Source organism: Trichosurus vulpecula, chromosome 2 (assembly GCF_011100635.1).
Source record: "Trichosurus vulpecula isolate mTriVul1 chromosome 2, mTriVul1.pri, whole genome shotgun sequence".
Taxonomy (NCBI): domain Eukaryota; kingdom Metazoa; phylum Chordata; class Mammalia; order Diprotodontia; family Phalangeridae; genus Trichosurus; species Trichosurus vulpecula.
The window spans coordinates 384,787,152-384,808,154 of NC_050574.1; the positions used below are offsets into that span (position 1 = coordinate 384,787,152).

Consider the following 21,003-nt stretch of genomic DNA (forward strand, 5'->3'; position numbering starts at 1 on the left):
GAACACAATTCTGTGATTCTATATAAATTAAATATGTTTATTTCATAACACTACAAAATTTTTAGCTTAAAGCAGAGATTTTAATTAGGACTGAAAAAAGGGTGAGTGACAATAATTCAGAAAGGGAGTTTATAAAATTTCTATATTCTTGCTTTGCTCAGCCCACACCTGAATATTTTGTTCAGTTCTAGATATCACATTTTAGAAAACTCATTGATAGTCTGGAGAGTGTTCAGAAAATGATGATAAAGATAGTGAAGGGCATAAAGATCATACCATACAAACATCAGTTAAAGAAACAGGGTATTACTCTGAAGAAAAAACTTAAAGGCAACAAGAGAATTATTTTACTGTATTCAAAGACTGTCATGTGGAGGAGGGATTAGACTTCTCCCTCAAAGGCAGAATTAGAAAACATTAGTGGAAGTTTCAGAAAGGCAGATTTAGACTTTGGTTGAATCCACAGGGAGAGAGAGGGCTTTGCCTCGCTGGATGTCTTCAAGCAAAGGTTAAATGACCTAAGTATATGGTATAAGGGATTCCTCTGATTCTGTGAACTTTAGGTAAAACTCCCTGAGAAAAGGACAAGGTCATAAGGATTGCTCCAGTCCTCTCTGAAGACTGTTTATGTGTTAGCATTACCTTGAACCCTGATTGGAAATAAATAGTTTATGCTACATTAGAAAAATAGTGAAAATTATATTAAGAATTGAGAAATTTGGTAGCTAATTCTTAATCAGTCATGCCATACAAGTATCCTTTTATTCAATTAAAGGCATTATGTAGGGACTTCAAATTTTTTTATTTTCTAATATCTCTTTCATAGTTTTAAATGTATCAAATTTTTCTGTATATGGTATGTCTGTTTTCTTTTTCTTTAAATTTTGTGACAGTGCTTTTTCTTTAGCTCTTGGAATCAAACAACCTTTAGGACATATAGATTTTTATCCAAATGGAGGAAAAACTCAACCTGGCTGCCCAAAATCAATATTTTCAGGTAAATCATTGCCATTTTCCCTAACAAAAGTAATTTTATGTTTAAGTTTAGATTAGAAGTGTAATTTTAAAATACAAGGAGAAGTTACTAGTTTAAACTAGTAGACAATATTTTGCCCAAATTTTCAGAGAATGTTTTGGATCTATAACAATTGGTTTTGTTGATAGTAAAATGGGGTCTCATCTCACCATATGACATATGCCTTCTATCTCATGATACATTTATCTCCAGGCTGATGCATTCTACTTAATGATGAACATTCTCACACCTGGTTATACCCTGCACATCCCAGGGATTCTAAACCCCTGTAGGTCATCATTAAAGCTTTATTCCTGATTCCCTATTACCAGGTTCCTTAGTCTCATCCCCCTTTGTAATGGCAAGCAAAGTACCTTTGATTGAGTCTTGCCTTTGTTTGTAGGAAGGCCTATACCCTTTTGCTAGTTAGGTCACAAGAGGCGTGAAACCCTCAAGAGGTGCGAAGCCCCTAAGAGGTATGAAACCCCTGAGAGATGTGAAGCACTCTGACCCTGAAGAAGTGTATGTATACTCTGAGGTTAGCATTTTGGCAGGGGGTGGGAGGGGAACTCACTCATTGGAAGAGTGTTCATGTGGAAAATCTGGGTAGCTGTTAAGGAGCCTCCCAGCTTTGAAAATCCAGATGTTGGTGTTTCTCTCTCTGGTAACTATGTATGTATAGCTTTGATCAGACACTAGAAGCCTGTCTGTTGATTTGCGTTATTTGCTCTGTTCATATTTTCTCTATTCACAATTTCTGTTTATATTTGCTCTGAAGTTCAGGGTGCTGACTTTTTCCTCTGAACTAAGTGAATGATACATGTATGTTTAATTAAAGTGATCTTGTAAACCCCTTAAAGTTGCTTTCCTTAGAAAAGCAGATCAAAGAACCCACGCTAGCAGCCCTCCTGTATCCTGGTGTTATTGGTCTTACACCCCGACAGCAGCTGCTAGCAACATTGTTATTGTACCCTTAAAACTTTCACACAAAAATTCCATCTAAATACCACCAAGCCCTTCTAATGTGCTCTGTGGCATACCTGTTTCAAAGGCAACAAATTCTTTCATCCAAAATCTTTTCCCTCCCATTCTTTCCATCTTCAGTGGTTACTGAAACCTGGCTTGACCCTGATGACACAGATTCTCTGGCTACCCTTCCTAGCACTAGCTGTAACTTCACTCATTTTCCTTGCCTCACAAACCAAGGTGGAGCAGTTGGAATACTTTTTGCCCCCTATTGCCACTTTCAAGTTCTTCCCCTAACTCTGTTACTCAGTAACCTCTCCTTTGAGGTTCATGCTCTTCATCTCTACCACCCACTCAAAATCCTGGTAGCTGTTGTCTGCCAACTTCCAGGTCACTTCCTATCCTTCCTTACTGATTTTGGTTCCTGGCTTACAGTTTTTCTTTCCTGACTCTATACTAGGGGACTTAAGCATACATACCGATTTTCCCCTCAAACTTCCTAACTACCCAGTTTCTCAACATACTCATTTCCCATGAGCAACTCTTCCATCCCATATCAGAAACATACAAAGATGTTTATTGATTTTGACATCACTTGACAAGGTGCTTGATCTTGATATCACTCACCAATGCATTACCTCCATGTTCTTGAATTTTGAAATCTCCTTAACTGACCATAATCTCCCTCTGCCTTCCCTTACCAAATCCTATTCTTCATCCACACTGTAACCTCAAATCCCATGATTCCATAGCTTTTTCCCAGGACATCTTTCCTGCCCTAACCACTCTTCTCTTTTTCCTGTATTGAACTTTTGGTGAACCAATTCAACTCTACACTGTGTTCTGGTATTGAGTCCCTAGACATCTTATCATTTCACCAATTCTGCTTTGGTTAGCCTCACCATTGACTGAGTCCCACCATTCATTTCCTTCACTCCTAGAGCTGAACAAAGGTGGAGAAAATCACCTACCCATATTGATTGGGTCCACTACGAATTTATGTTACACAATGTCAACTGGGCCCTTACTGCTGCCAGGCAATCCTACTATTTCTTTCTTATTGCTAAGTCATTTCAGTTTTTTCTGACTCTTCATGACCCCATTTGGGGTTTTAGTGGTAAAGATATTGGAGCAATTTGCTAGTTCCTTTTCCAAGTTCATTTTACAGATGAAGAAGCTTAGGCAAAAGGGGTTAAATGACTTGTTCAGGGTCACACAGCTAGTAGGTGATTGAGGCTGAATTTGAACTTGGATTTTATTGACTCCACCCCCCTGTCACTCTAACTACAATGCCACTTAGCTGCTTTAGTACCTTGCTCTCCACAGTGGCTTTTCCAAATCTTTCTATCCATCTTCAAATTTCTTTTGGCTTTCCCCTAAACTACCCAACCCACCCTCTGATCTGAGAACTTTGCCGTATATTTTACAGAAAGTATTTAAGACATTTTCTATGAGTTCCTTCTCTCTTCTTCATCTTGTATCACACATATGCCTTCTGCCATTATCTCTGTGTCAAATGATGAGGGGACCTTACACCTTACCAAAGCTAATGCCTCTCTCTACCTGCTCAAGCAATCCCATTTCTATCCCCAGTCTATCACTTATTTTCCATCTCCCCTTGTCTATTGACCTACGAATATGCTCCTGGTTCTCTATCCTCAAAAATCCTTTGTTTGATCCTTCCATCCTTGCTAATTGTCATCCTTTTATCTTTTCTGCCTTTTGCATCTAAACTTCTTGAAAAGGCTATATACCATAGGTATCTCCACTTCTTTGCTTTATTTTCTTAACCCCTTACAATCTGACTTCTGACATCACTGTAATGGTCTCTTTGTGATCTTCTCTGGTAAGTGATAATGGTAAGTGATCATATTATAATGAAGTTCTTCCATAATAAATGTTACTTTTAGATATTTTATATAAGATCCCAGATAGGCTTTGCTTTACTTGGGATTCTGCACTACAGTAGGAAGTTTAATAATTAATTAATATTTAATAACATAATAAATGATTTAATGAGAAACCTCAAGCTATTAGAAGTAGTTCATGAGAATCTTCAAAATGGTATGATACTTGAATTCATATTACACAAATAATATAGTGCTCTATACACTTAATAAATATTTATTAAGCACTTAGTACTTAATAAATATTTATTGAACTAATGAGTTTTATATATGAATGAACTAATAAGTTTAATATTAGAATGCAACCAATATCATCATCACAATATTAGTATAAATTTATTTGTGAATTTATGATTAACTAACATACAAATGCTAAATATCGCACATTATTCTGGACTTAGTAGCTAGTACTAATTAAATGTTTATTGAATTGAATGAAAATGTCCCAACCATAACAATGACTGTTTTGCCCTGTTCATGTATGGGGTCATACTCACATTCAATTGCTCTCATTATCAAAATATATTATCCCCTGTTACATTCTCACTACACTGCAGATCCAGTGTGGTGGGAAAAGAAGAAAGAGTGGTAGAAAAAGAGTGGAGAATTTAGAGTTAGAGGCTGTGAGTTCAAATCCTTCCTTTAGTATTTTCTCAGATATGTGACCTTTGGAAAATCTCTTAGCCTTTCTAAGCTTCAGTTTCATCATTTGTAAAATGAGAGGTTTAGAATTAGACGACCTCTGAAGTCCACTCCATTTCTAAATCTATGATATTGACAAAACAGATAGCAGTTGGCTACTATGGTTGGGGGTGGGAGGGAAGAAGGAAACATAACTCATCATAGTCTCATTATATTACCATATCATCATGGACTGGATGAATGCCAATATGCTTGTGATGAGGCCTGATTTTGGAGGTGGGAAAGAATTATTGAGACATGTTCATGTTTTCCCATATCACAAACACATTTACTCCTAGAAACAATTAAATAGATGGTAAAATTAAGTTACTAGAACATTTGTAAAAGCCTATATAAACACTCAAATGTAGATGAACTCCAGTGTAATGGTTATACTACTTATGATAGCATTGTTTTTAGGTATAAAAAACTTAAATGTGTTTATAAACACTTGTAAAATGGAACACATTTTACCATATACATTTTTCAGGTACTAATTATGAATATTGTATTTTGCAGGTAGATTTCTTTTTTAAGTGATATTTCCTTCATTGCTCAAAATGTTATAATCTAAATTGCACCCAACACTCTATTATTTATGAGGCAAACAATTCAGAATTAACATTTTTACTTAACTAAATATTCACTTCACTATTTTTCTTTCCATTCAGGAGCTTCATTTATTAAATGTGATCACCAAAGAGCTGTTTATTTGTTCCTGACATCCTTGGAAACAAAATGTGATTTAACTGGATATCCTTGCTATTCACACAAAGATTATAGGAATGGTAAATGTACCACTTGTGAAGAGTTTAAACCAAAACCATGTCCCAAACTAGGTAAGCATCATTTCACACAAATATTTTACTTTGTGATAATAGTTCATTTATGACAATATTTTCACCAAAAATGCAGATGTATTCAGTTTTTAGCTGGTAAATATTATGTAACAAATATTCCCAAGATCTTTTACATGACTATATTCTGAGCTCTGCAGCTCTGAAATCTAAGAAGTAAATTCCATACTTGGCAGAAGTTTCTAGTTCTTTTATTAGAAATTAACTTTTAAAATTTCCTCTCCATGAGACTTTTTTTAATCTCTTCAAATACTGTAGACTGTCATTTAGCTGCTGTCCCTATTCTTTTCTTCCTTACTCTTAGATTGAAGTTTTAGTGGTAATTCCCATTTTGAAGGACTAATAGAAATAACTTGGTTTTGGTTGGGTGTAAAGTTATATTGCCTCATTTATTTTCACAAAATCTTTTTTGTTGGCAGATATTTTTCCACTGAAATGTGGAAATCTGATAGCAAATTGTGGTATTCCTATAGCTTAGAGCATCTAAGTGTAACAGATCTAAGCTTCTGAGGAAGTACGAGCAGTGAAAAAAGTATTAACAATGGTTAATTTTTTTCATTTGCTTTCAGAATAGAATTTAATTAAATGTAATTCATACTTTTTATTAGTTCTTATAAAATTTTGGTAAAAGACTATTCTTACTGACAACTGAAGCATTCCTGGGAGGTAGGTTAAAAACACACCCACACACACAACATAGAATTTAAACATTTGAAAGGATGTTAGAGATCATCTATTTCAACTCCCTCATTTTACACATGAGGAAACTGGATCTTCAAGCTATTATATAACTTTTGGCTTATACTTTCTTGTATATTTTTACAGCTCTCTATGGTTAAGGAGTATAATGTCATTGTAACTTTCTCTGCACTTTTTGTCATTAATTATTATTTATGAAAAGAGTCTCAGAGAGAACAAAATAATTAATATACATCCAAAAAGCAGCAATAAGCAGGTCCCTCCTGAATCTGAGATCCTTCACTCTTCCAAGATTTTGTGATGACTACATTACATGAGTAAACAACTTACCTCTCTGATGCAGCTCTTGCTATTTAGGAAGGTCTGCAGCTCCATCTGTATTGTGACGATATAGGTTGGCAGTCCTAATTAGAAGTTAGCACTCACTGTATCCTTTACCCAGCCCCAGTCCCTACGTCTACCCAACCCCCAGGGTATCATATCATTTCTTTGAAGTGGGAGCTGGGCAGCCATGAATAAAACTACACCTCTGGAGGATGTGGTATGGGGCAAGAGGATGAGTGTTGTCTTCATGGTCTCTATTTCCATATCATCATGGTCTAGGTGAATGAAAATATATCTATAAAGAGGCCTGAAATAAGGGCGGGAAAGAGTTGGTGGGACCAGGCCTACTCGGGAACCCTGCCCACATAGTATCTTTTTTCCCACTCATGAATCTCTGGTTTTGTGAGTTATGTGTATCCTGTTCCTGGTCAGAGCATTCACCACCATTCCATGGTACAGATATTTTCAGAACTCTATGTATCCAAGGGGGCAGGGATCCTTTATGGAAACTTGGAATCTGGATGGCTTTGATGAGCTATAGGGAACCAGGGGTCAGTCAGGTGGCCTTGGGTATGACAGCTCACAGGCAAGGCTTCTCTTAGACTTTTATCTAAATTATAATGCTACAAGTTTACTTTTATCCACTGGTAGAAAGAGTAAATGTGGAGAGAAAAAACAACCATGTCTGTCATGACATGTCCACTCCACTCCATAATCCTACTTTTTAACAATTTTGAAGGCTTATTGCAGATGATGAACTAATTCGATAGGTAAACTAATAATAGTACTTTCTAGGTAAGTCACCTGGATTTCCTATTGCAAGTTCCTGAATATTCCCAAATCTGTTATTGGGTTACATTCTACATTTCTGAAATGAAAAAGTAGTTGGCATTTCTGAGGTAAAACAAGCTGATAGTTTCCATGTAGATGTACATTTTTGCAATAGATCCGAACAGGGTAGCAAAAGTATTTGGTCAGCTATGAGACCGCTTAATTAGGCTGTGCCTTTCATAGATTAACAGAGCCCTGCACTGCATTAATATAAGGACTTTTAGGTAGAGTTTTAAAGAACATTAGGATATTCCATCTTGGAAGGAGAGGTGGTAGTTGCCATCATTCTGATATTCTGCAATAGCTATTGGAACAAGTAACTAAATTCTTCTAGTTCTGTTTAATTTTTTCTTGAAAGTACCAGATTCTTTATTATGTATTTAATAGTACCTGCTAATGAATTAAAAGATTATTAGGTAGAATACCATTATAAAGACGTAACTTGGCATAGAAGAAAGAACACTGGACTTGGAGTCAGGAGACCTGGGTTCAATTACCCATATAGACACTAAAATGGGCCAATTTTAATAGACAACATTTGACTTTTACTTTCCTTATTATAAAATAACAAATAAATGAAGTGATAGATAGACAAATAGGCAGGCAGGCAGACAGACAGATGGACAGATAAATAGAGAGATCAGATAAATAGAGAGATCAGATAGATAGATAGATGAACAGATGGATAGATGGATGGATGGATGGATGAATAGGCATATAAACAGAGACAGATAAATAGAGAGATTAGATAGATAGATAAATGGATGGATAGATGGATGGATGGATGAATGGACATAAACAGATAGACAGCTAGAATGGGGCTAATAATGCTTATATTACCTATACCAAAGGGTTGTAAGGAAATGGGAGAGCATCAGGTTTCAATAACCTCTACAAATGATGGCTATTATGAGCATTTTACAGAGTTGCTGTGAGGAAATATGGGAACAAATTTACATAAGTTCTTGCAAGACATTTAAGGGAAGTTTCTACCATTATTCTTTTGGACAAATAGAGAGATATAGTCTAGATGATGATAAAGTTGCATGGATTCAGAACTTGGCAAATGGCCAGAAGAAAGTCATTAACAGGTTGCTATCACATTAAAGGAAATCCTGAGTGAGCTGCCATAAGGATCTGTACTTGGCCCTTTCTTGTTTACATTTATTCAATAATGTGGATAAAAGTCACAGATATTTATTTATAAAATTTCTAGATGACGAAAAAGCTAGATGAGACAAATAGCATCTGAACAGACTGGCATTGGGACAAATGTAATGCTGTTATTTTTTAAATATAAAATTTAACAAAGGTAAATTTTAAAGTTAAATTAATATTTAAATTCAACGAACATTTATTAAAGTCATATCAGATGTTGTACCAGGCCTCTTGGATACAAAGACAAAAATAAAACCGTTCCTAACTTTTAGGAGATTATACTATTTTGTACACAGGTAAGTAAAAGCAAGGCATTTTTAAAAAGGGAGAGAGCATTAAAACTGGGGGCATGAATACTAAAATTCAGGAATTTTAGTTATTGCCAATAGTTTGTGTAAATCCACAGATAAAAGAAGTTAAAGACCATTTCAGGGAATATTTAGTAGTCAAATTTGGTTTGAATGTACAGTGAAAAAATGAGAATAATATGAAATAAGTCTGAAAAGTTAGAGAGTAGCCAGATTGTAAGGACTTTAAATGAAAGACTGAGAAATGCAGTGTTTATGTACTAGAGACAGCATAGACATGCCTGGACCTTAGTATTTTGGGAGCTATGTGAAGGATGATTCGAAGAAGGAGAGAATAAAATCAGGGACAACAATTAGGAAGCTACCATAATAGTCTAAGTGAGAGGTCGTAAGTGGAGCCAATAAGTATGGAGGTCATGGTGCCAGTTCAGCTAAATGCTCAAATGTTTTGATATCTTGATAATGCATATATATGCACATACAAATATAAATGCATATTAACTGTGTATCTGTATATATTGCGAATATGCACACATATGCATGTAAAAACAACATATCTTTAGAAATACTAAAATATATTTAGGAGACAGGGCTTCTGGAGCCAAATGGTACATGTATCATTGCTATAATACTTGTGTGAATAGCTTCACACATGAAAACGGTTAATTTCAACAGTGGTTAGAATTCTGGGTCTAGAATCAGTAGGCCTGAGGTCAAATCTGACTTCAGCCACCTACTGATTTCATGATCAAATAAGTTACTTAACCGCTGTCTGCTTCAGTTTCCCCAATTCTAAAATGATCACTAGGCTGTTATGAGGACTAAATGAGTATATATTTATAAAGCATTCAATCGCGCCTCACACATAGGCACTTAATAAATGCTATTTTCTTCCATTCATTTTCTGCTTAGATTAATTTTTTTTGCTGCAGTTGTTGCTACTTGGGTAGAGCGGGAGCTATTCTCCTGATGCCACACAGAGTGATGTCAGCTTTGAAACCCATCAAGGGAGTTGTACCATTTGCTGACTGTTTTCTCAGTGTATCAAAGGATTTCTTCAAAATAGGAGCTCTGTGAATTTTTGTTTTGCATATGAACAAGCAAGACACACTCTCTCCACTGTGTTTAATGGTCAGTTTCTTTACCCCTGACATAGTGAATTATGCATTCTCTGCTCCTGTCAATGACTAATTCACTTTGTCAGGGAAGTTGTGTCTCCAAGTGTCTGGGAGAAGGAATTTTTCTTTTTGCATTCAGTTGGTATACGTGTTCTGTGAGGAGCTAGAAGAAATTATATCCTTGTCTTTGAGTCATAATTGCTGTTTGCATGTGTGTGTTCATTATAAAGTTAACATTCACAATTACAGGATTCCAATGAGTATCATCTTGGTGATTTGTGTACTCTTTCCTATACTGCAGAATTCAATTTGGTGTACCTTTTGTTTGTTTGTGTGCTGTTTTAAATTGGCCACAGGGAAGCAAGTAATATACTCGGCATTTTTTTTAGTTCTCTTTACACCGTACGCATACTAGCGGACAGAAAAACTACCCGTTTTATCATCCCTCACTTGCCTATAATGATGTTATGGTGACGTCTACAGCACGCATAAGTATAATAATACAAAAATCTAACCACAGATGGAATAAAACCCTACAATTTAAATTCCTTGTATTTTCAGTAAAATAAAACAACCACATTATAACACACAATTTAACAAAGTAAAAAGAAAAGTAATTCACTCGCTTTCTTTGACTTCTAAATTCACATCTACTTATAAAGACTTGTCAGATTAACAAATATGTAATATATATATATATATGTTACATATGCTATATGTACATATATATGCACATACATATAATTGTTTAATAGAGCATTTTAATAAGTCTTTTATGTTTTCTTTTAATAATGCCTTTCAATGGCCCTATAATATTCCATTATATTAATATAGGAATATAGGAACTAAATCTGTGATTTTATTTAGATGTCTCTTAGGTGAGGAAACTCTTCTTACCAATGCAGCTTGGTACCTTCTCTGCAATTTATAATCTTAGCATTTTCTAAAGCACAGAGAGGTTACATGACTGGCAGTTAAGTCACTAGTCACATAGCTAGTATGTATCACAGGCAAGACTTGAACACAAGGATTACTGACTTTCAAACCAGTTCTCTATCCTCCGTATCATGTTTGCCTTTACATTAATATACCATAATCTATTCAGATTTCTGGTTTTTGTGTTTTACAAGAAAAGGCACTATAGACATTTTTGTACGATTAAATATTCCTCCCCTCAGTACCCCAGGATAATCCCAACAGTGAAACCACTAGGTCAAAGAATATGACTAGTTTTGTAACTCATTTGCCTATTACAAATTATTATCCAAAAATTTTAGGATTGTCTACAATTCTATCAGCAATGTAATTGAATGCTAGTTTAGTCTCATATTCAGCCTCACAAATATCAAATTTCACATTTTATTCTATTTAAAAGTAATTTTAAAAGCATTTAAAATATTTTAACTTAGTAATCATCAGCAAAAGCAAATACTCAAATAAATATTTTTAAAATACTGTACACAAAACCAGACACTTCAAAAGGAACTATAGTTCCTTTTAAAGTGCATATTAACTAACAAATGGTCCTGTTTCCATTTTCCCTTCTATTCTTTTTTTCTGTATTTTTAATCTTGACTGTGTGATATTCACATAGTTATAGATGGTTATATTGTTCTGATTCATTCCCTTTCCATAGAATATAAGCTCTTTGACAGTAGGAACAGTTTTGTCTTTATATACAAGTCTGATGAGGCTTTATGGAGAGTTGACAAAAGAAGGAAAGCAAAAGGTAAAGGAGAAAGGGAAAGATATATCCAACTGAAAGCAGAATTCCAGAGAATAGCAAGGAGAGGTAAGAAAGTTTTCTTAAATGAATAATGCAAAGAAAAATAGAAGAAAGCAGTACAATGGGAAAGACAAGGAATCTCTTCAAGAAAATTAGAGCTACCAAGGGAAAGTTTCATGCAAAGACAAAAGACAAAAAAAGGGGGGCTTAATAGAAGCAGAAGGGATTAAGAGGTGGCAAGAATACACAAAAGAAAGATGCAAGAAAGCTCTTAACCTCACCAATAACCACAATGATGTGGTTACTGATCTAGAGCCTGATATTGGGGAGAATGAAATCAAGTGGACCAAGGAAGTATTGCTAATAATAAGGCTAATGGAGGTGAGGAAATTACAGCTGAGCTATTTAAAATCCTAAAAGATGATGCTCTTAAAGTACTGCATTCAATATGCCATCAAATTTGAAAAACTAAGCAGTGACTAGAAACTAAACTAGATTGGAAAAGATCGATCCTAAAGAACAGCAATACCAAGGAATGTAAAAATTACTGAACAATTACCTTCATTTCACACAACAGCAAGGTTGTGCTTAAGATTCTGCAAGCTAAGTTCAGCAATATATGAACCAAGAATTATGAGAAGACCAGGCTGGTTTTTGAAGAGGCAGAAGAACTGGAGACCAAATTGCCAACATTCTTTGGATTATGGAGAAAGCAAGGGAGTTCCAGAAAATAAAGTATCTACTTCTGTTTCTTTGACTACACTAAAGCCTCTAACTGTGCCACGACAAAATGTGGCAAGTCCTCGAAGAGATGAGAATACCAGATAGTCTTATTTGTCTCCTGAGGAACTTGTATGAAGGCCAAAAAGCAAGAGTTAGAACTAAACATGGAACAATTGATTAGTTAAATGTTGGAAAAGGAGTAGGACAAGGCTGTCCTACTGTCACCTTTTTTAACTTATGTATAGAGTACATCATGCAAAATGCCAGGCTGGGTGAATTAAAAGCCAGAATTAAGGTTGCCAGGAGAAATATCAACAACCTCAGATATGCAGATGATACTACTCTGATAGAAAATGAAGTAGAATTAAGAAGCCTCCTGAGAAGGGTAAAAGAGGAAAGTATAAAAGTTGGCTTGAAGCTTAACATCAAAAATTAAGATCTTGGCAACTGGTCTCACCACTTCCTAGCAAATAGCAGAAGAAGAAATAGAGACAGTGTCAGATTTTATGTTCTTGGACTCAAAGATCAGTGCAGATGATGTCTCTAACCATAAAATTAAAAGACACTTGTTCCTTGAAAGGAAAGCTATCAAAAATCTGGACAACATACTATAAAGCAGAGACATCACCTTGTCAACAAGGGTCTGTATAGCCAAAGTTATGGTTTTTCCAGTAGTAATGTATGGCTGTGAGAGTTGGACTATAAGGAAAGCTGAGTACCACAGAATCAATGCTTTTGAATTGTGGTGCTGGAGAAGAATTTTGAGAGTCCCTTGGAACAGCAAGGAAATCAAATCAGTCAAAACTTAAAGAAATTAATTTAGGCTATTCACTAGAAGGTCAAACACTGAAGGTGAAATTAAAATATTTTGGCAACATAATGAGAAGACAGGACTCATTGGAAAAGACCCTGATGTTGGGAAAGACTGAGGACAAGAGGAAAAGGGGACAGCAAAAGATGAGATCTATAGATAGTGTTATGGAAACAACAAATACAATTTGGGACAGACTTCAAGAGATAGTTGAGGATAGATGAACTTGACACACTGTGGTGCATGGGGTCATGAAGAGGTGAACATGACTGAACAACTGAACAACAATATTCAAGTACCTAGCAAAATACTTGCAGATAATAGTTTAACAAAAATTCATGGATTGATTCACTTACTTTTCATAATTCCTTTAGGCCTTTTATATTTCTTTGTATTCCATATATTTATTATTTGTTTCTTATAAATTAATGAATAAAAAAGCATTCTTCAAATATTTACTAAACCCTATGGGTAGAAATAGAAAAGTAAACCATTACCTCTTCTCCAGGAACACATTTTAACATGAGGAGCCAACATATATTAAGGTTTCAATTGCAAGTCAGATGGAAAGGTCCAGTGGTCCTTAGGGTACAGCAATAAAGCATAGGGTGGTGAATGTTCTTTAATATCATTTCTACTGATAATAATGTGGAAACATTTGATGGTGCCAAGGATTTTGGTGGTAAGAACTTTATCTTTCTGCTCTTCATTAGCTGTGGCTGCTAGGGGGTCAGGTGCTACAGCACCCACAGAAGCAATTTCTAGGTTGTATCTCCTCAACAGTTCCTTCCCTGATGATAGCTGCTAGTCTGGGACAGTAGCAGAATGGTGGTTATTTCTATGGCTCTTGAGCTTGCCTACCTTGCTGTGACAGATGATGAGCCATTAGTGTTAATCATGGCAAGGAAATTGGCAGTTTATCCCCAGCAATTTCTTCCTTCAAAGAGGGCTGTGGAGGCTGGACTAGAAGCAGGGCTTGTAGTCTTGGGGGCATTGCTTTTCTTGAGGCTCTTGGGTTCAAAGCCCAGAACTATCTCTATTGGTGTCTGAAAGGAGATGATGGTTGAAATTGTGACAATGGTTTGACTTGCTTGGCCCATAGCATTACCTGTTTCTTCATCCAGGTGCTCGAGCTAAGCTGACTTGCCTAAAGAAGTCAATTTAGATCAAAATCTAAACTTTTATCATTGAGACAGAGTATGAGCAAATTGTTAGCATCCAAGGAGTATGCGCTCAAGATTTCACTAATTAGAACTTACCACAGTGATAGAAAGATATTCCATTATATTCATAGTCCATGGTTTTATTTAGTCAGTTAATCCCCAATTATTAAACAAATAAGTAATTTCCAATATTTCACAAATATGAGTGAAACTTTTCCCACATTTTAGAGATTTAGAGCTAGAAGGGACCTCATATACTCCAATATCCTCATTTTAGAGAGAAGAAAAACAAACTGCAAAGAGGTTAAGTAATTTGCTTAAGATTATAAAAATAGTGGAAAAATAGGACTAGAATCCAGATGTCCTGATACTTTTTGATGTACCACATGAGGGCTTGAGGAGAAAACTATGTGAATAAAATTAATATTTGGTGAATTTGGAGGCTGTGCTGAAAGTTGATTGTAAGATTAGTACTATGAAATATTACCAATTTGCTCCATTGCATTTATTCAAAATGTCAATTAGCAGAGACCTAGTCACAATATAATAGCAAGAATCTTGTCATGTGCACCACTAAATGAGTGTTACCTCAGTCAAACTGAGCCATGTTAAAGACCTTAGCTTAAAAAGGCCAAGGTCCCCCACTGCATCCAGGGCCATCTCCAGTTGTCCTGATTTATATGTGACCACTGGACCCAGATGGCTCTGAAGGGGAAAGTGAGGCTGGTGACTTTGCAGAGCCCTCCCTCACTCAAATCCACTTCACTTGCATGTCATGGCATCACTTCCCTGATGTCATGTTCTCTTCTAGAACAAAGGACAAACAGCAGCAAGCAGCAGAAGCAACATGGCTATAAACAGTATGAGGGGCTCAGAGGATTTTGAGGAAATAGGATTTCTTTGTGAACTACTGTCAATTCAAAAGAGAACTGGTTTTCTATTTGAATCATTTTTCTTCTCCTTCAAAAATTCTATCTCATGTAGTTTATTTCCATTGCAACCTTATTTAAGGTTTACATACTTCAAATTGCAGGTTATTATGTGGACCAGTGGAAAGACATTTTAATTAAAAGGCAGCCTCCTGGACTGAATGTTTATTTTGATACTGCTGACAAGGAGCCATTCTGTAGTGAGTTATAACCTTTTTAAAAATATTTTTTATATTCATACTTTATTCTGACTACTTATTCCACTATCCTCCAAAACACAAGATCCTTTCAGAAGTGGTTGAACTCAATTGTTTTAATGTTAGATGTATAAAGATTGTATTATTATATAAAAGCAGATTAAAATTGTTTTTTTGGAGGGGGGAGGTGAGGCAATTGGGGTTAAGTGACTTGCCCAAGGTCACACAGCTAGTAAGTGTCAAGTGTCTGAGGCAGATTGAAATCAGGTCCTCCTGATTCCATGGCCAGTGCTCTATTCACTGCACCACCTAGCTGCCCCCTTTTTAATTTAATACAAATACTAAAACTTAAACACATAATAAAAAAAGAAAAAGAAACATTATAAATTTGAATTTTAAACTTAAATATAAAATAAGAAAAGAAAAAAATCATGTTATGCACGGCAGAACATAGGAGAGGATTCAGAATATATAGCAATAACTTATCATTCAAGAAAGCCTATATATTAAATACTGTGCATTATGTTGAAAGCTGTCCATCTTTTATTTGCTTCCTTGTATGTTTTCTTTTGTTCTCTGCTGTACACTTTTTACTTTGTTCTTTTTCCCCCCTTCCTTCCCCCTACCCGCCACCCCAAAGGCACAATTGAGCATGGATATATATTTATATATAGATATTGATATATCTATACACACATACATGTATACATGTACATACATATTCATATATAAATATATACTCTCCCTAAGAGATTCTACTCCCACTCTTGTTTTTATGTTTGCATATCTCTTTTTTCCTATCTCTAACTCCTCTACTTTAGCTTCTTCTACCTGCTACCTTGACCTCCTATTACTTAACCTACCCCACTTCAGCAATTCCTCCCTTATCTTCCCATTCCCCTAAATCTAAACACCTTTTTATACACCTCTTTTACCTATTCTGTCTCCCTCCCCTCTAAAACTCCCTTCCTTATCCTCCCATTTCCCTAAATCTGAAGACCCTTCTATACTCCCATTTTAACCTATTCCTTCCCCTACCCCTCTAAAGATCCCTCCTTTATCCTCTTCCCCTCCCTATCCCCTTAGAGTTTTATTTCTTTCTAAATTTAGAAGTCTTTTATACTCTTATAGATGTGTATGCATTTTCCCCTCATTCCCGATGAAAGTAGGTTTCCAGAACTAACAGCCTTCCTCCCCCATCTAATTCCTCCATATCAGTTCTTCCTTTTGCACCTCATTTGTATAAGATAATTACTCTTTTAGCTGTTCTTGAATGGTTTTACTTTTTGAAGTCATATCATACTCAGGTCTACCCTGATCTTTCTTAGAAGCTACCTAATTACTAGTAACAATCTTAAACATAGGTTTTACATTTTCCATACATAAAAGGTAAATGTTCTATCCTATGTAGTCCCTTGTAATCGGTCATTGGTATGTACCTTATATTTCTCTTGGCTCTTGTATGTCAAATCTTCTATTGAGTTCAAGGTTTGTTTGTTTTTTTTTTTTAAACAGAGTCCTGGAAGTCTAAGGGTTGATCAAATGTCCATTTTTTTTTCCATTCAGAATTATGCTTAGCTATGTTGGGTATGATATTTTTGGCCAGAGGCCCAGTCTTTTTGCTCTTCAATACATATAGTGTTCCAAGATCTGTAATCTTTTACTGTCGCCAGTGGTAGGTCTTGTGTGATTCTAATTGTGGTACCATCATATGTAATTTTTTTTCTTGTTGCTTATAATATTTTGTCTTTGTTCTGGGGGTTTCAGAAATTAACTATAATATTCCCGTGAGTTTTCCTCATTGTATCTCTTTGAGGTGGTGATAAGTGGATTTTTTCTATTTCTACTTTCCCCTTTTCTTTAATTATATCTTGTATTATTGTAACAAGATTCTTTTTTTGATCAGAACTTTCAGGTAATCCAATTATTCTTGTTTTCTCTTCCTTATCTGTTCTCTAGATCTGTTATTTTTCTTATGAGATGTTTCATATTCTCTCCTATTTTTTCATTCTTTATATATATATGTATACATACATATATATGTATACATACACACACACAGACACACATATATATTTCTTCATCTCTTATAACTTCACTGGCTTCCCTTTGCACAATTCTGATATTCAAGGAGTCATTTTTTTCCTTAAGATTCTGGATCTCCTTTTCTAATTGGTTGAATTTCTTCTCATAATCTTCTTGTTTTTCTTGTATTATTCTTGTTTTTCTTTTTAATTTTTCCTCAGTCTTTCTTGTTTGATTTTCAAAGTCTTTTTTAAATTCTTCAATGAATTCTTATTGGGCAGGTGACCATTTGACATTACTCTATGGGGTAGAAGATGGTTTCTTTGCTTCAGTATCCTGCTCTGAGGATGAAACCCAGTATTCTCTATTCCCATAGTAGCTCTCTATGGTTGGATTCTTTCTCCCTTGCCTGTGCATTTTTTTTGGTAATAATTTAGTTTTTATAATCACCTCTAGTCCTGGGGTATAGGGGATGGTGCCTCTGGCCTCTGATCCTCTTTGGTTCTCCCCTATGACCTTGAACTCAAACCAAGACCTCCAACCTCTTTTAAGTGCCCACAGCCAGCAGTGTCCCTGCCTCACTGCTTCTGCACTCACCAGCATATGCTGGTTCCTTCTTGCCCCATCTGCTCTCTGCAGTGCAGCTGGGTCTGGTGTTCCTTGCCGGCAGAGGTTCTCTAGATCTTCCCCAGGTCAGCACCCAACTCCTCTCACTGTCCCAGGGGTAAAAGTTCCTGTGGTTGGGCCCAAGGCAGCCTCCCAAACTAACTAACCCCAAGGCTTTCCACTTGTTTAAGCAGATTGTGGCTGGTTGCTAAAGCAGACCCTAGTCTAGAGGTTCTTTCCCTGTCTCTGTCTCTGTCTCTGTCTCTGTCTCTGTCTCTCTCTCTCTCTCTGTCTGTCTCTCTCTCTCTCTCTCTCTCTGTCTCTCTCTCTCTCTCTCTCTCTCTCTGTCTCTCTCTCTCTCTCTCTCTGTCTCTCTCTCTCTCTCTCTGTCTCTCTCTCTGTCTGTCTGTCTGTCTCTGTCTCTCTCTCTCTCTCTCTGTCTCTCTCTCTGTCTGTCTGTCTGTCTCTGTCTCTCTCTCTCTCTCTCTGTCCGTCTCCCTTCCTTTCTTCCTTCCTTCCTTCCTTCTTTTTGTCCTTCCTTCCTTTCTCTTTCTTTCTTCCTTCCTTCCCTCCCTCCCTCCCTCCCTTCTTTCTTTCTTTCTTTCTTTCTTTCTTTCTTTCTTTCTTTCTTTCTTTCTTTCACAAAACCTAAAATCCAGTTCACTCTCAAGCTCATAGATCAGACCACAATAGGTTCCTGCCCAAGCTCCACCTAATAGCTGTATTTTGGGCCCTCATGCCTTAGAGTGAATATCAATAGTAACTGTTTCTCTTTGCAACAGCAACCCTGTGGCTCTTCCCCCCCCAGCTTGATTTTTTTCTCTTTTTTTCTAATTAAAGGGGCCATCCCTTGACTCACATCTTAAAAAGGCCTGTTCACTGAATGGGTGTTCTAAGTGAGTACATGAAAAGGCCTTAGCCTAAAAGGTCCAGGGTCTCCCATTGCATCTTGGGTCATCTCCAGCCATCCTGATGAATATCTGGTCACTGGATCCAGATGGCTCTGGAGTAGAAAATGAGGCTGATGACCTTGCACAGCCCTCCTTCACTCAATTCAAAGTCCACTGCAAGTCACATCATCATTTCCCTGATGTCATGGTCCTCTTTGAAAATGTAGGACAAACACAAGCCTAGAGGTGTTTACTCTTCACCAGGAGGAAATCTTGTCCTGGGATTTTCTTCAAGTTTTCTCTGACTGTCACAAGAGGACCCCTGTTCTGCCTCTACTCTAACTTGTTTTCATGGCTCTGTGTTTGCCCAGAGGTGCTATTTTATGTCTTTTGTGGAGGAAAATCTTGAGAGCTTGAAATTTTCTGACCTCCTCTGCCATCTTCCCAGAAACCTCTTCTTATTTTTTTTTAATATTTAAGAATCTGTGACCTTGTCAGCACAGGCAACTTTCTAAAAATTAATGGATGATTTTTAAGAGTTGATTCAGTTAAAAATGTATCATCTGCTGATGAACCTATCGGAAATGAGGTGGGCTGATATCAGACATGCTATGCTCATAATCAGAGCCTTTTCCATTTAGTAGTGCCTGAAGAATTAGGGTTAGATTTTTGCACAGGTTTTGAGAACTTAGAATGAATTCCATGTGCATCAGACACTGGAGAAAGTTGTTGAGTTGTAGAAATAGTAGAGTTCTTTGTTCAAGGAATTTATCTTTATTTAACAAATTTAGGTAAGCCTAAAGATTGCTTTATTTTTTTTTGCTAACTTTAGATCCAACAAATCTATTTCCTGTGTCTCAATATATTTTAACTATACAATTTCCTTAACTCTTCCTTACAGAAGCTACTTAAGAAGAATAACCTTATAACTTGTCGTACATGAATGATAATAATGCAGAGAGTGTAGGAACTATGAAGTGATCCTCCCAAGACATTTTGTGCTGACTAAACCATAATTTTTATTAGTATATTATGTACATAATTATATTGGATTGTTATCTTTGGCTTTAAGTTTCAGATTTATGAGGATGTTAGAGGTAATTTAATCCGATTCTCTCATTTTATAGATGAGGAAAGCAGTACTAAAGGGATTAAATGATGTGCTCAAGGCAGATAGCAAAGTAGCAGAGTGAAGATTTGATCCCAAGGCAACAAATTCCCAAATCTTACTGGTGCTTTCTCTATGCTGTGACTAGCAAATTTCTACCTTCTCTTACTTCCTCCTCCCGTTATATCTGTGATTCAGAGTCCCTTTTGACATAAAAAAACTCCCTTCTCCTGCTAGCACTTGCAGTCTCACAATTCTATACAACATCCTCCTCTTGATGGCATATACCCATAACCTCACCATAACCTTCAGTCCTTCTATTCCTCCCCAGTTTCCTAGTGCATCAACCCTATTCTGTCCTCAATTTGCTCTCCTCATAATCTTGACCTTATAGTTGACCAGTTTAACTGTTCCTTCCCTTTTAATACTTCATTTTTCCCCCTATTGACTAATTCCAATTCTGGGTTGCCCCAATTATATGCCTTTTTTACTCCTATTTTAAAGTTGTGCTGAATGACCCTGGAGTTAGTGATACAACTATTCACTGTTCTCAATTATACCTTCACTACTAATAGCTATTATTTGTATAGTACTTTAAAGTTTTCAAAGTATTTTTTATTTTATCTCACTTGATCCTCAAAACAACCTTTGAGATTAGTGCTACATGACAATCCTTTTATTTCTCCTGGGTCATCTTAATCAGACTCCCCAGAGTGGTATAGTAAAAAGAAGCCAAACCTGGACTTGAGACTTGGTTTTGAATCCTATCTCTGATGCTTGCTAACTGTGGGGTAAGGGTCAAGTCATTGTATCTCTGTGAGCTTTAATTTCCTTATCTATAGAAAAAGAATAATAGCACTTAATTACTTCACACAGTAATTATAAGCAACAGATGAGATGTTAAATTAAATGCTTTGTAAACTTTAAGAACCATAGAAATATCAGGTATTATTCCTCTTTC

General features: G+C 36.1%; 1 protein-coding gene across 1 annotated transcript in view; it reads left to right on the forward strand.

Annotated features, from left to right (window-relative positions):
* Positions 1-21,003, forward strand: part of LIPI (lipase I) — a 74,181-nt gene that overhangs the window by 33,391 nt on the left and 19,787 nt on the right. The window contains exons 5-7 of the mRNA XM_036744155.1: positions 908-997; positions 5,241-5,408; positions 15,321-15,416. Of these exons, the coding sequence (XP_036600050.1) occupies positions 908-997; positions 5,241-5,408; positions 15,321-15,416 (354 nt within the window). The remainder of the gene's footprint in view (positions 1-907; positions 998-5,240; positions 5,409-15,320; positions 15,417-21,003) is intronic.